Source organism: Porites lutea, chromosome 6 (assembly GCF_958299795.1).
Source record: "Porites lutea chromosome 6, jaPorLute2.1, whole genome shotgun sequence".
In the NCBI taxonomy this organism is placed as follows: Eukaryota; Metazoa; Cnidaria; class Anthozoa; order Scleractinia; family Poritidae; genus Porites; species Porites lutea.
In genome coordinates this window covers 7,723,312-7,736,302 of record NC_133206.1, presented here as the reverse complement: position 1 = coordinate 7,736,302, position 12,991 = coordinate 7,723,312, and the positions used below count along the sequence as shown (strand labels likewise).

Below are 12,991 nucleotides of genomic sequence, written 5' to 3'. Positions count from 1 at the left end.
GCTTGTTAAAAGTGAATGAAGTCCTCTATTACAATAGCTTCCAGTTCCGTCTGTAACAACGAAATTCTTACGGATCGACTCAACAAAATACAGCTGCGTACAGTATGATGTTCAATTAATTCCTACTTCTGTAGTAAACAAACCATGAACGTATTCTTTCATTGTACGTTCGCATGAATATGTGTTGACTTTTCCTGTAAAACAGCTTTCATAAGTTATCATGTAATGAGTGCAAAAACTCGTGTTTTGAAGTGCTGCTGTTTGTTGTTTGACTGAACTGAGTTTTGAGAAAGTTCAACGCTATTAAATCGTGAGTCATGATTGGCTTATGATGACTTTAGAGAGAAGACGTGACTTGATCACGGTACTAGAACCATATTTTTTACCTAAAATACTCCATTCTACTAAAAGTTATTTTATAAAAGCAATAGACCACACTTTCTATGGGTTTACCGGCGTGATAACCCACTTGGGATGTTGGGAGAACACTCGAAAAGCTTGTAAATCACTCGCCTTCGGCTCGTGATTTACAAGCTTTTCTCGTGTTCTCCCAACATCCCGCGTGGGTTATCACGCCGGTAAACCCATAGAAAGTGTGGTCTTTTGCTTAAATATAATTATATTATAAAGCCCATAGAAAACAAACAAAAACAAACAAAAAACACACACACGGAGAACTTGAAAGAGTCACGAGCAAGCTTAATTTGGGTCATTTGACTAACGTGATTTCACTCAAGTAAACGCGCACGCAATTTCCAGTCGTGAATATCATGAACGATTGTTTTGAACTGCGCGCTATCTTGATTCGTTTGGACATAGGTCATAGTGGACGAGAGGTGATACAATCATTGATCATGACCATATGAACTATCATAACGTCCGTAAAGAAAACAATCACTGCACACTCATACTTATGATGTGAAATCAACATTACCATCACTAACGGCACTGCATAACAATTTCATAAAAATCACTGTATTTTGTCACTCTTGCACACACTGACACAGGGAGGAAGAGAGAAATGAATGGTAGGCAGCGTGGCCGAGTGGTTAGCGCGTCGGACTCGCAATCCGGCGGTCCCGTGTTCGAGTCCCGCTCTGGCCACTTCCTGGATTTGTGCTTGGTCGTCCCGAGTTCAAATTCTCGGCCACGCTTGTAAATAGCCAACTGGTTGCCTTCTGCCAGTTGGGGTTTTTAATCCTGTTATGTTGTCTTTGAATTATTTGTTTCTAAATATTTGAGTGGAGTGCCTGTAAATTAGCTGACTAGCTAAGTGCACCTTCCACTATAAACATGCCTTTAACCTTTTTTTTTTATATATATACCCTATATATAACATCGCTATCCCAGCACCTGAAAAGCTGGTGATAGAAATGGCTAGGCAAGCCTTACATACAAAATATAGTAGCTTTCCGAGCAAAATCAATGGCTTTCATCACCAGAATTAAAATGGCCCAAGCTTAATTAGAGCAGATGCCCATAATCGGGCCCCCCCTTTAAAGATAGTAAAATCCTTCAAGTTACCCTGGAAGCAATTAGAAAGTGAAAAAAAAAACAAACAAACAACACAAGGCGCTCAGTTAGTATTATATGCACTTCATCGAGGAATTTTACACGGACGTTAATGTGGTAAAAAACCACGAGGCATTCACATTTTTTATTATATTTTGCGCTCCTCACCCTCCCGCTTGCCCTTGGGGTGAATTGATCCTCCGCGGTTTTTTCTTTTTCTTATTTGCCCGCGTGGCGGGCGCAGGTTAGATTTTTCTTCAGTTTTCATGTACGCATGCTCGACCAACTCAAAAGAGGAAACAGAATATCGCTGAGGTAGAGCTCGTGCTAGCCGCAATGATAGGTCTTGTAAGCCTGCGAGGCGACGGGCCGACCCGGGCTATACCATCTGGATGTCATCAATTTATAAAGATTGTGTTCCACTCGTCCTGGGATATCTGGCCATCCTATATTTCCCCTTCAATAATGACAAAACTGTGATTAAGTTAAGGGGTTAGTTTCAACTCCCTGAAATTGGCCTACGTCCTAAGGAAGTAAAGCACAAACCTTAATACACTGACGGACCTTATAAAGCTATTCTGGTAACATAAAAAGTAAATAAATGGTGTTCCTCCTCCACAACAACAAAATAAGTGCAGAAACTACAGCGATAAACAATCAACTATTTTATTGTTATTATATTTTTTTAAATTAGCTCTCGAGTTTAACTCAACATTATATAACTTTAGCATTGCTTAATCTACAACTAGTAAAAAAAAGCTTAACAACTTGCGACCAAGCTCTCCTGATTTTTCTCCACAGTTTCTAGATTGTAAAAAAAAAGAGCAACTTGGTCGCCAGTTAACATATACTGTTGCTATATTCCTAGACTTTCACTCAACCAAACAGGGACAGCCATTGGCTGATTCTTGGTCACATGGCCTTGACTAAAATCAAATGTATCCCGATCTTATCCCGATCGGGGTACATTGTATCAAGCAATGTACCTCGCTCGGGATACATTATAGCACCTGATCAAAGCATGGTGGAAAGTGGCGTGACAGAAGGCGGGAAAAACACTGTCAGTTTTCTTTTTCGTGAATGAACACAACAACAAAGTTATCTAGGAAGAGAAACAGCAGCTAGTCGGGAGGAAAAAGATGCAGATAATATAAGGAAAGTATTTTGTGAATCATTCATTAAGTGGTTTTGAGAACTTAATTTGTGTTCTTATAAGTACCGAGTCGACTGTTTTGATTCGCTCCGCTAAAGCGTATTCTTTTGTTGCCGTTGAAGTAGGTTGAAGTAAAGTCTAGAAATATAACAAAACACTTAATGTCAGGTCCCTCGGGAAACCAGTTAGTTTTGTTTTCCCTCGAGTCCTGATGTTTCCCGAGACGATCAGGACTCTCGGGAAAACAAAACTAACTGTTTCCCTCGGGATCTAACAATAAGTGTATGATTGACTACAAGGCAATTTTATTGTCTGCCAAAAGACAAAACCTAGATAGGACCCTTCCGCACCAGAATAACACACTGATTTGTTTGTCTCTACTAAGTAATGATAAAATTAGCTCCGATAATACGCGAGCACACTTGAAAATAGCACTTTTCACAAACTGTGCAGGTCATTAAATGCTAAATGGAGTACAGAATAATTTTCGCGCAAAAAATTGAGGTACGGAGCAGAAAAACCATATGCTTGACAAAATCTGATAGCAAATAAAAACTGCGTCTACTCTCGTTAAACCACAACTATTGACCACGAGATTGCCAAGTTAAAAGCAGTTAAGCCCAAAAGAAGATGGGCCCATAAACTACAAAAACTAGAGAGACCTAAACCTATGACACAATCTCCAAACTGCCAGTGGTTTGGTCCGCAATCTCCCAGGTTAACATACCAGTATCCCTACCGATTCATGACACTATCAATTATAAAAAAAAAAACAAGAAAGTTTCGAGACACTGAAGAGGGATAAAAGAGTGCTAGTTGACCAAATGATTATTAATAACTGATAGGTGGCCGTAAATAAATAAACGACAGAAGATACCTATTTTTTAACGTTTTACGAAGATATATATGTACGTAAAGAAAAGTAATTAAAGTAATGGTCATGAAGATGAGGACGATGAGGATACCAATGGATACAAAAAGTAATAATAATAATAATAATAATAATAATAATAATAATAATAATGGTAAAGGTAACGATAACTGGAACGATAAGCTAGCGCGGGCTCCCATTGGTTACTTCGAGGTCACATGGCATCTAACAATGAACTGTTTCGCGCCAAAATCTCTGAGCGGGCAACATAACAAAATCTATGACGTCAGAGGGTAACAGTGCAATGTTACCCGCGAATATTGACCAACGACCGCCGCTACAACGAAGTTCAATAATTTGCAGCTTCAAAACGTCCAGCTATATAACAAACTTAACATTGAGATTCTCGGGAAACAAAATTAACTGTTTTCCTCGGGACCAGTCATTAAGTGTTAATTCTTGTTTATTCTAGCGAATTTTCGAAACATGAAATTCATGTGAATCCTATTAAGCAGATAACTATCCAAGTTACTCAAGTTGTAGTAAAACAGTTATTACTTGTACATGCTTAAAAGTCTTGATCATGCTCTTTTCCTCGTGCGTGGTCACCTTTTTTACTTAATCTTCAAAACGCGGCAATGACAACTACTATCGATCCTTAGTGCAACTTAAACCTATATTTTGCACTTCCCTCATCATTAAAACACGAAAACCGTCATTGAAAATATAAGCAGAATATAGTGATATTCTCAAGCGAGAAGAAATTACAGCACCTTGTTGTCACCCACCATGGGTGGCTGGCTGTGCGTCATAAGGACACTAATTGAAGATACACTTTTTTTGCCTACAGGTACGGGTGCGCCTGACTTGTCCCCAGTCATCTTCGCGCGTACCGCGCACGGCGGAAGCAGGGGGTGATGGGAAGGGAGAAGAGAGCCACTTGTCGGCGAGTGAGCGAACATTTTTGCAACCGGTAGAAACTTATACAACATGCGACTAGAAGTGGTTATGACATCATCGTTCTCCCGGTAGCCAAGCCCTAATTCTCGTGGGTAAAGGACGGTCTTTCTACTGAAGGTATGGGTAAATTACCCATACCTGTAAACAGAAATGGTGTATCTTAAGTTATCTTAGCCCAACTTTTTCCTCCTTATATATTGAACAGCGGCAGCCAATCCAAACTGCAGGAAAAAAGCATAACATTATTAAATCCAACCAGAAAGGAATGATGCACGCGAGAAATAAAAAGTAAATACATCAACATATGATTAAAAACAACAAACCTGGATTATAGCCACGAGTATTCCTCCTACGCCAACTAATTTAAGATGACTGGAAGCGGAACGCCTAACCAATTTGAGACAACCCTGTTGAAGGATAAAAGGTGACAAACAGGTTGAGAATAATGCAATGTGGGAAGTCAAATGGAAACCCTCATTCGATTTCTGACACATCTACAATTCGTGCGTTAAATGCCGTGCGCAAGCACCTTCCATGAAGTATTATGTATATTTTTTACTCTATAATTATGACTAAACAGGCGGACGAGTTCCTATCATACTTATTCTCATGCGATAGGCCAAATACTCACCCTATTGACCAAGCGAACTTACCCTGCGATTAATCTTGCTAAGTTCAAATTCAAATCCACAGGCATGCACTTGATCAGTACAACAACTGTCTGGTACTTTGTCATATCTATGACCACCATATGTAGTATTCCGCCAATCAGCGTAGTTGATGACTCCACAACATTGGTTCTATGTTGAGAACAGTGTGTATTAGCTATATATAGTGAGGGGAGGAGTGTTTAATAGGAAGTGCCTTTGGAATGGACTGATTAAAGACGTCTATCACTACAATGGTAATTCTTCGCACCTTTGATTGTACTCTGTTTACACTCACAAGGGATCCATAATGACCTGTCACACCATACTGCTTTAGGTGAACTGTTAAGTCATCCTCCATTGTATTTTCCACCTAAAAAAAGAGACAGCTGCAGTTTTTATAACTCTACTTCCAAAATTTTAACTTTTCACTGGCTCAAACAACCCTGTTGTAAGACAGGCGACAAGCCTGCAGTCCTGGGCATTCTCTCTTGCCCCAGTGTATCAAGAAATAGATAGGGAGCAACTAACAGAGAGTGCAAATAATTCAACAGCATTAATGGCAATAATGCAAAATAAAAAAATTGTAAATTTTTGGTATGCAGCAAAAACATTGTCTTGTGCCTTGACAGGAAAAACAATGCATAAAATAACAATTTTTTTTAAAAAAAGGATAAAGACATACCTGTCCAGTATAAACAAAAGCCATAATTGCAGCCACAAAGGCAAGCAAGGCAGAAAGTAAAAGAACAATCAAAAACTGTAGGAAAAAAGAAAATTTTATACAATACAGATAAAGGTACAATAACTTTTTCAATTCAAATCATTCACAGAAATTTTCTAGTACATGTAAAACAGTATTACTACTTTCAAAGCTCTTGGTAGATTACTGATTTTCAAATTGCCTTATCTGTGTAACTTCAAAAAGTGACAAACACTTCCAATAAGGGGCAAGCCATTAACTGGGATGATAATGCCAATAAGAAGTACAATCATGAAATGTCAGTTAAATTCTGTTGAAAATGGACACTAGACTTGCATTCCAATCTGTTAGGTCAACCATAGTCAAATTGGCCACTTTAAACTTCACCCTAACCCTAACCCAGAATGTGCCTTTTAAGAAACATAAGATGGCAATGGAGGAGTGTGTACAGGGGTAAGACTTAAAATCAATGAACAAGCTGTTCTCTGTGTAGTCAAGATAGAACTTCAACTGTATCAACAACGAGAATTTCTTTAAAAAACAGTCAGCATCAAATATGTTTGGTGATCCTTGACAAGTTATGTTTGATTGGAGGGGACTAGCCTGCGAGAAGTCTCTCTTTTTCTTCTGATTTAGTATGGAGGGTGCAAATGCACGCGAGTGTCTTTTGCTTCTCGCACGATTCGCTCAAGGGACTAAGAAAATGAGAAACTGTTCCTAGACTAGAAGGTGACAAACCATCAAAATGGCAATTATTTACAATGCAGTCAGATATTCTCTCCTGAGAACTTTTTTGCTTGTCCTGGCTAACTAAGGGTTCAGAACAGGCAATGGAAACCTCACTCCCCAAAAGTGGTTACAGTTGCTTACTAGAGGTGGTCATTTATAAGTGGTTCCAACAACAGTGATTTGACTGGTAAAATTTGCCTTCTTTGGAACAGAACTTGCTTACAAAAGGAGTACCCTTATAAGAGGAGCTGGTAGCACATGGTAGTTCAACAGACTACTGTACTACTACAATTATTATTTTGATATTGTTCACAATTCGGGATGGAATGCTTATCCTTAACTTCACAATCCAACAAGATGCTTCCCAGTTACTTACTATTAATAAATATTTCTTCGCTTCTGTTGGTGGGCATTCTCTACATTTCATTGCAATGACTTCAACACTTCCAGCAATAATACTCAAAATTCCAGCAATAAGAATGACAACAGCTGCTGATTGAAATGGCACAGAGGAAAGAGCAGCATGGTCTTTCTGATTAACAAGGACTGCAATACCTGATGCAAACATGAAAATGCCTAAAACCTGTGAAAAGATGAAAATATTTATTTAAAGTGCTGTTCCTCATATGGCATTCTCAACACCTGTCCTGTTTCAATTACATTTTAAAGGTTACAGGGTAAATCTAAATTTTATCCATTCTATTTGTTTTATTTACTTTTTCAAACTTGTGTTAACACAGCACAGGTGAATTAAGTCCTGTTATGTACAAACGAACTGGCATTTCTGTTGGTTTGCTGGCTCAGTTGGACTTGGGTGCTGAGACAGTATTGAAGAGGTCAGGGTTCAAATCCTGCTAGATGTTTTCAAGCTTCCTTTTCACAACTGCATAAATTGCATTTTTGCACTGCAACTGTGAAGATCTAACTACTTTGCATCTACTTCTTCATCCCACAGTTTAAATATATATGAAATTCATACATTCATTTATTTAGGCCTCATTTTGCAATAAGTTGTGTATCGCTGCGATGGCCTTCTCTGCATTGTAATTGATGCAATGTCAGCGATGTCAATGATGTACATTGACATTCTGCAATTTCAGTTTATTTAGGCTTATCATAATACAGTTATAAACAAAATTAATACAGTGTATTGTATAAATTTAAGTAAGAACCAATCCCAAGTTTTGTGGTAGTCAATGACTACACAGTTGCATCTGCTTCACCAAATTTTCAAAGACTTATAGCCTATAAAGTAACCAATTATCAATACACTAGAAGGACCCAAAAATACAAGAACCTTTTTGGCAGACTCCAAAAAATGTACGTTTTTACATGCAGATTTTTACTGTAGTACTGCATTAATCACAACAACTTTAACCAAATTAAAATAATTACTGAAATCGGATCCATAGCTCTGTCTTAGTCAGACAGCAATGAAACATAACACAACTGAGTAACACTCCAAAACCATTAACATACTGAAGGGAAAATCAAGTTTGTTTGTGCTTTTCACAAGCGTGTGGCAGAATTTCTAAGCTGTAAAGCACACCACCATGAGCGCAAACCACCAAACCAAAAATTGTCTCTTAATATTATTGTTACATTTGGTTGTGTGGCAAGGTAGGTTCCATACAGTGTTTTACATGCTATACCAGCATTATATTAAAGTGTATCCTTTTCACTCGAAAAAAAAAAAGAAAAAGATTGTGACGTCATTATATAGTGCAGTGATTGCACCAATGTCATTTACTTCTCATTTCCATCAATTTGGATACTAATTTTACTTCAGTCTTGTTCATTCTTAATTTTTCAAAGTGATACCGATTTTACTTAAAACTACACTTTGACAAACTTCAATCCAAAATCAGTCAGTAGAAAAAATTTTATAGCGATCAGACAAGGATAAAATCACTTTTAAAACAATGAAAACCATTGGTATGGACTTAGAAAAACTGTATCAAAACACTGTAAACTGTATCGAATTTCCACAAATTCCAGAAGGTGCTTGTCATACACCTCCTTTCCCAACCCCCCCCCCCCACCACACTATTTTATTATGCAAAAGATAATTTTTTCTGCGATAAAATGAGATAAAATCTTTTTATTTATGTTAATACGTATACAGTGTCTAATGGTCTCAAGGACGTTCTTAGCTAATAATTAACCATAGAGGTGATACCTTAATTATGCTACTGACTACACGAATAATGTCATCTGCAAAAGAACCAGTTACTTTCAAACTAAACACCACGTCAACTTTCAGTACTTCATTTCAGTTAGCACATGGTACAAGAAGGCTTAACACATGACCAAATTACAGTGAATCAAATGTGTAATAAAGCAACAGCTAGATAACTGGAAGTTTGTTCATGGGCCGATGACAATAAATATTGTATTTAAGAAAACTATAGTGAACTGTGAAAAAATCATTTAGCCAACCGTAAATTGTATAGCTAAAAGATGATCAATGTAAACAATAATACTTGTTTTGAAACAAAGGTATAAACAGTAAAATAACTGATAGCTTGCTCAACCGAGAAGCTGTTAATAACTCACCAATCTTACTCAGACCCACTGGAAAAAAAACCACTGTAAGCATCCCCACCCCCTTGGAAATCACTGTCTTTTGGACCCCCCTCCCCTCAGAATTTCAGTTGCTCTCTGTGGGGAGGTATGGCTATTTTATGGAACTACACACACATTGTAAACATTTCCTAGTGAATTAATTAGCATGATTTGAAAACATAATAAGATAGAATGTACTTACTACAATACAGATGCCCACACCAGGAAGGACTCTACTTGTGTAATGTCTCTGATGCGCATTACGCACTAAGCCTTCCATCGTTAAACCCGCCATTTTTCTTCCTGGCTCTGATACAGTGATTGTCCTGACAGTTCTACATGCAAAAAATCATTGCAAATAATATTAAAGTAATTACAAACAACAATATTATATTCTATAGATAAAAAAACAAAATAATATAAGGTATTTTTTGTTAATTATCTTACAAAAATACCACTGATTGAAAGGGAAATCATATGCTGGCACGGTAGCCTGCGAACGGCAGACGTTTCTCCTTGCTCATCGCCACTGAGGGACGTTTTGGGAGAAGGAATGTCTCCGCGACTTAGCGACAGAAATTCCATAGTTGATGATGTAAATCAATGTTTACTTAATAAATCCAGTAGTCATAAGGTTCCAAATGCAAATTTGCTCAATTTTACGTTTCTCTTGGTCGATTTTGGAAAAGTGTTGTGATTATCTGCAAATGAGCTCCAGCAGACCTCTCAAATGCTTCTTCTAGAGAAGACTATATTCCACAAATATTGACTGTTTTGTAAGAGATTCATTGCGTTTACATTTGACCTTTGCCGCCTTTTGTCTTTTGCCTGTCATTCATAAACAATAGCTAGAACAATGAAACTACTCCGTTAACCAATTAGCGCTTCTGACCGGATTTCAGACAGATTTTGCATCATCAGTATGGAATTTCTGTCGCTGAGTCGCAGACGGCGGCCCTTGATATATACACCTATAAATGATATCCTCAAAAATCAAAGATTAAAAAAGCAAGACTCTTTTTAACATAGAAAGTAAAAGCTTATTATTGTTGCTGCAAAGCCACCAGGCTTCGCAGCCGACTAATTCAGGTCGCATACATGACCAGCGTCAGTTGCCTGTGCCAGAAGCCAGCTTCATTTGAGATTTTAGGATGTAAATATGTATGTATGTATATCACCACATTTGCCTTGATTTCAAGTATGGCATTCGAAAGCGAGGCTCTTTCGTTCGCAGTCAATCGATTCAGAAAGAAAACAAAAGGTCACTCAGAACACAGTCAAATAAAGCGTGAAATGGAAAACTTTAAGCCCGGAAGAAATCCTGTTTCGTATAGAAAGCCACGTTTTTGCTAGTGAAGAGTATGAGTGCAAGTGAAGGTAAAAAATTCATGTGAATTGAAGCGATATGTTTTTCAGAACATTTCAAGCAATTCCTGGAACTCTGCGGTAAATAAAGTCGGTGTTTTGGCAAAATTTGTATTCAGCAAGGCTTTGTTGTATTTATTTAATTGATATATTGTTTTAGTTATTGAGTTTTTCTTGAAAGTGTGACAAGGTTTGTTTTCCCTTGGTAGTTAAACGTTTCATACACAATGGAAGCAAAGGTTGAAAGTGATTTGATCGAAGCTTTATGAACCAGTTTAATAATGAACTCGATTGGAAATTCACTCTTTCACTCACCCACACGCTCATGTGCTCTTAACTTTATAATGGCCAGGTTTCAGACAAATATGCTGATTTATTCTAATGTACTTTTATACAATGTAGCTTGATATAAACACTTATTTTGGTTCAAAGTTCAGTTTCCGTTTGCCTTTGTGTTGTGTAGCATTACATGCACAGTTATTTGACACAGTTAATGTCAAATATGACAATGGCTTTCTTGATATTGTAATATTTCCTTCTTTGTATTGGGGATAAGTCTGAGGCTACTGAAGCCAAACAAATAGGGGAAAATTCTAGTTGTGATATACCTTGAATTTTTTGCCAGCCATCACAGAAATCTGAAAGTGGTCACAGTCCAACTCCCAATTTCAAGGATTTCCTTCTTTAACATCTTTTCGCAAAACCACAAATAGGATTTGCAAAATGGTTGTGCCCAGATTTCCCAGTGACCAAAGATTTTACTGGGGATTTTAAACAAGAATTCAAAGCTGAACATTTTGTGAAAAACTTTATGATCTCATGAAGTTATTTTGATTTGGACGTTTAGCAGGGGTAGGGTAGTGAATTCTGAAAATAATTTATGCATTATATCTATTAATTTTCATTTTGTAGTCACACAAGTAGACAAAGGAAGCCCGCCATGTAAAAACATATCAATAATAGTAACAACAAAATAGTAAATAAAGGTTCTTACTGCTTAAGTTCTTAAATAAACGCTTGCTTGCGTTCGTTTGATAAACTGAATAATACTCAAAGAACTTGGACAGCACATGCGATTGAGAGAGAAACAAAACAAATGCTTTCGCGAGAAGGAGCCGCCTTTCACAGTAAAATCGGCGAAATTGACGATTACTTGTATTCACAGCAATTTTATAACATTTCTTGATACTTTCTACTAAGTTCTCCACTGTATTTTAGCTTAATGTCATGCACAAGCATGTATGACTGAGTGGCTTAATCGTCAATGGAGCCTCAATACAATCCAACCCGGCAATGAAAGAATTTATCATTTCTTTTTACCTTCAGAATTGCACCAAAATAAGGTTAAATCCAACTTCTAACGCCTTTAAGCGTCGATGATTTTTTCAAATGCGGTTAAAACACCAACAGCTTCACATTGCAAGACGACTTAAACGCGGGCGTAGTTTTTCAAGTCATACTTCTGACCATTGGGGAGTGACCTGGAACCCAGGCCCTTTGTTTATCGGCGCATCCCAACGACTAAAGAAACCGAGTAAGGGCCAGGGGACAAAGCTGTGGACTTTGGAGTTCAAACAGATTGGGTTCAAAAAAACGCGTTGACAGTTATCAAGTTACAAATCTGCGGAAACTCTCCCTAACTCGTGCCAGAAGACTGATTCTTAAAGAAAATACTATAAGTAGTTTGTAAGAGAGTTAACCTTCGATCAGGTGGACCTTCTTCCCTTAAGCCGTGCCATCTCCTTCCCCCTCCCTTTCCCCGTCCGTTAGAAGAAAATCAGTCAAAATGGATGTAGTGAAATCTCATAAGACAAACTTAAAGCAAGGGGCACACATACACCATGTACACCAACTGGCCAGTACCTCACGCATGGGCAATATCCTCCGGGCAGTGAGTGAGGCAGCCATGGACAGCTGTTTCGCCATAGTTCGAGAACTCGATCTTTCGACAACCCGGCCTATTTTTCGAAAACCAAAACCAAAAGTCGTTTCCAATTATTTTTTCTAACCTGTATGATTTTTTTTTCGTTTTCTTTCTTTTCATTTCTTTCCTTTTTCTTTTTTTACAAAAGCTTGTTCAAAATCCGATGGCGCCAGGCCGTCCGGCTGTAGAAGCAAGTAAAACTTGGACTAGGGAAGGAAGGGGAGGAACGGGGACAGGGGACGGGGATAAAAAATAAAACTGAAATTAGAAAAAAAAAAAAACGGAAAAAAAATCCCCGCCCGCGAAGTCTGCGAAATTACCTTACCGAACACCAACCCCCCCCCCCCCCCCCCCACCCCCAAACCCAACCTACCTCTTGCCGTAATTACTTGAGTATGACTTTTTGTGAAAGGTTTGAGTAGGCAACAAAAATCGACTTACAGTAATGGCAATGACACGTCTGTTTGACAAGTCTTGGAGTATAGCTGGGGCGGATCTAGAAGGGGTTCATGGGGTTCGATCGAACCTCCGAAATAAAGGCAGCTAACGTCAAAAACTTGTA

General features: G+C 38.1%; 1 protein-coding gene across 1 annotated transcript; it reads right to left on the bottom strand.

The window, feature by feature from the left end:
* Positions 1-2,154: 2,154 nt before the first annotated feature.
* On the bottom strand, positions 2,155-11,964 carry LOC140941166 (CD151 antigen-like). The gene is made up of 8 exons (XM_073390141.1): positions 11,826-11,964; positions 9,343-9,475; positions 6,952-7,158; positions 5,829-5,903; positions 5,415-5,516; positions 5,150-5,296; positions 4,820-4,903; positions 2,155-4,717 (listed from the first exon to the last, which is right to left on the bottom strand). The coding sequence occupies exons 2-8, from the start codon at positions 9,433-9,435 to the stop codon at positions 4,667-4,669; spliced, it is 759 nt and encodes a 252-aa protein (XP_073246242.1). The 5' UTR covers positions 9,436-9,475; positions 11,826-11,964; the 3' UTR covers positions 2,155-4,666.
* Positions 11,965-12,991: the final 1,027 nt, after the last annotated feature.

Coding starts and splice junctions, on each gene's coding strand:
- LOC140941166 (XM_073390141.1), bottom strand. CDS start 9,435: ATGGCGGGTTTAACGATGGAAGGCTTAGTGCGTAATGCGCATCAGAGA. Junction 5,517..5,828: donor CTTTTGTTTATACTGGACAG/GTATGTCTTTAT, acceptor CTCTTTTTTTAG/GTGGAAAATACAATGGAGGA. Junction 4,718..4,819: donor TACTCGTGGCTATAATCCAG/GTTTGTTGTTTT, acceptor TTTTTCCTGCAG/TTTGGATTGGCTGCCGCTGT.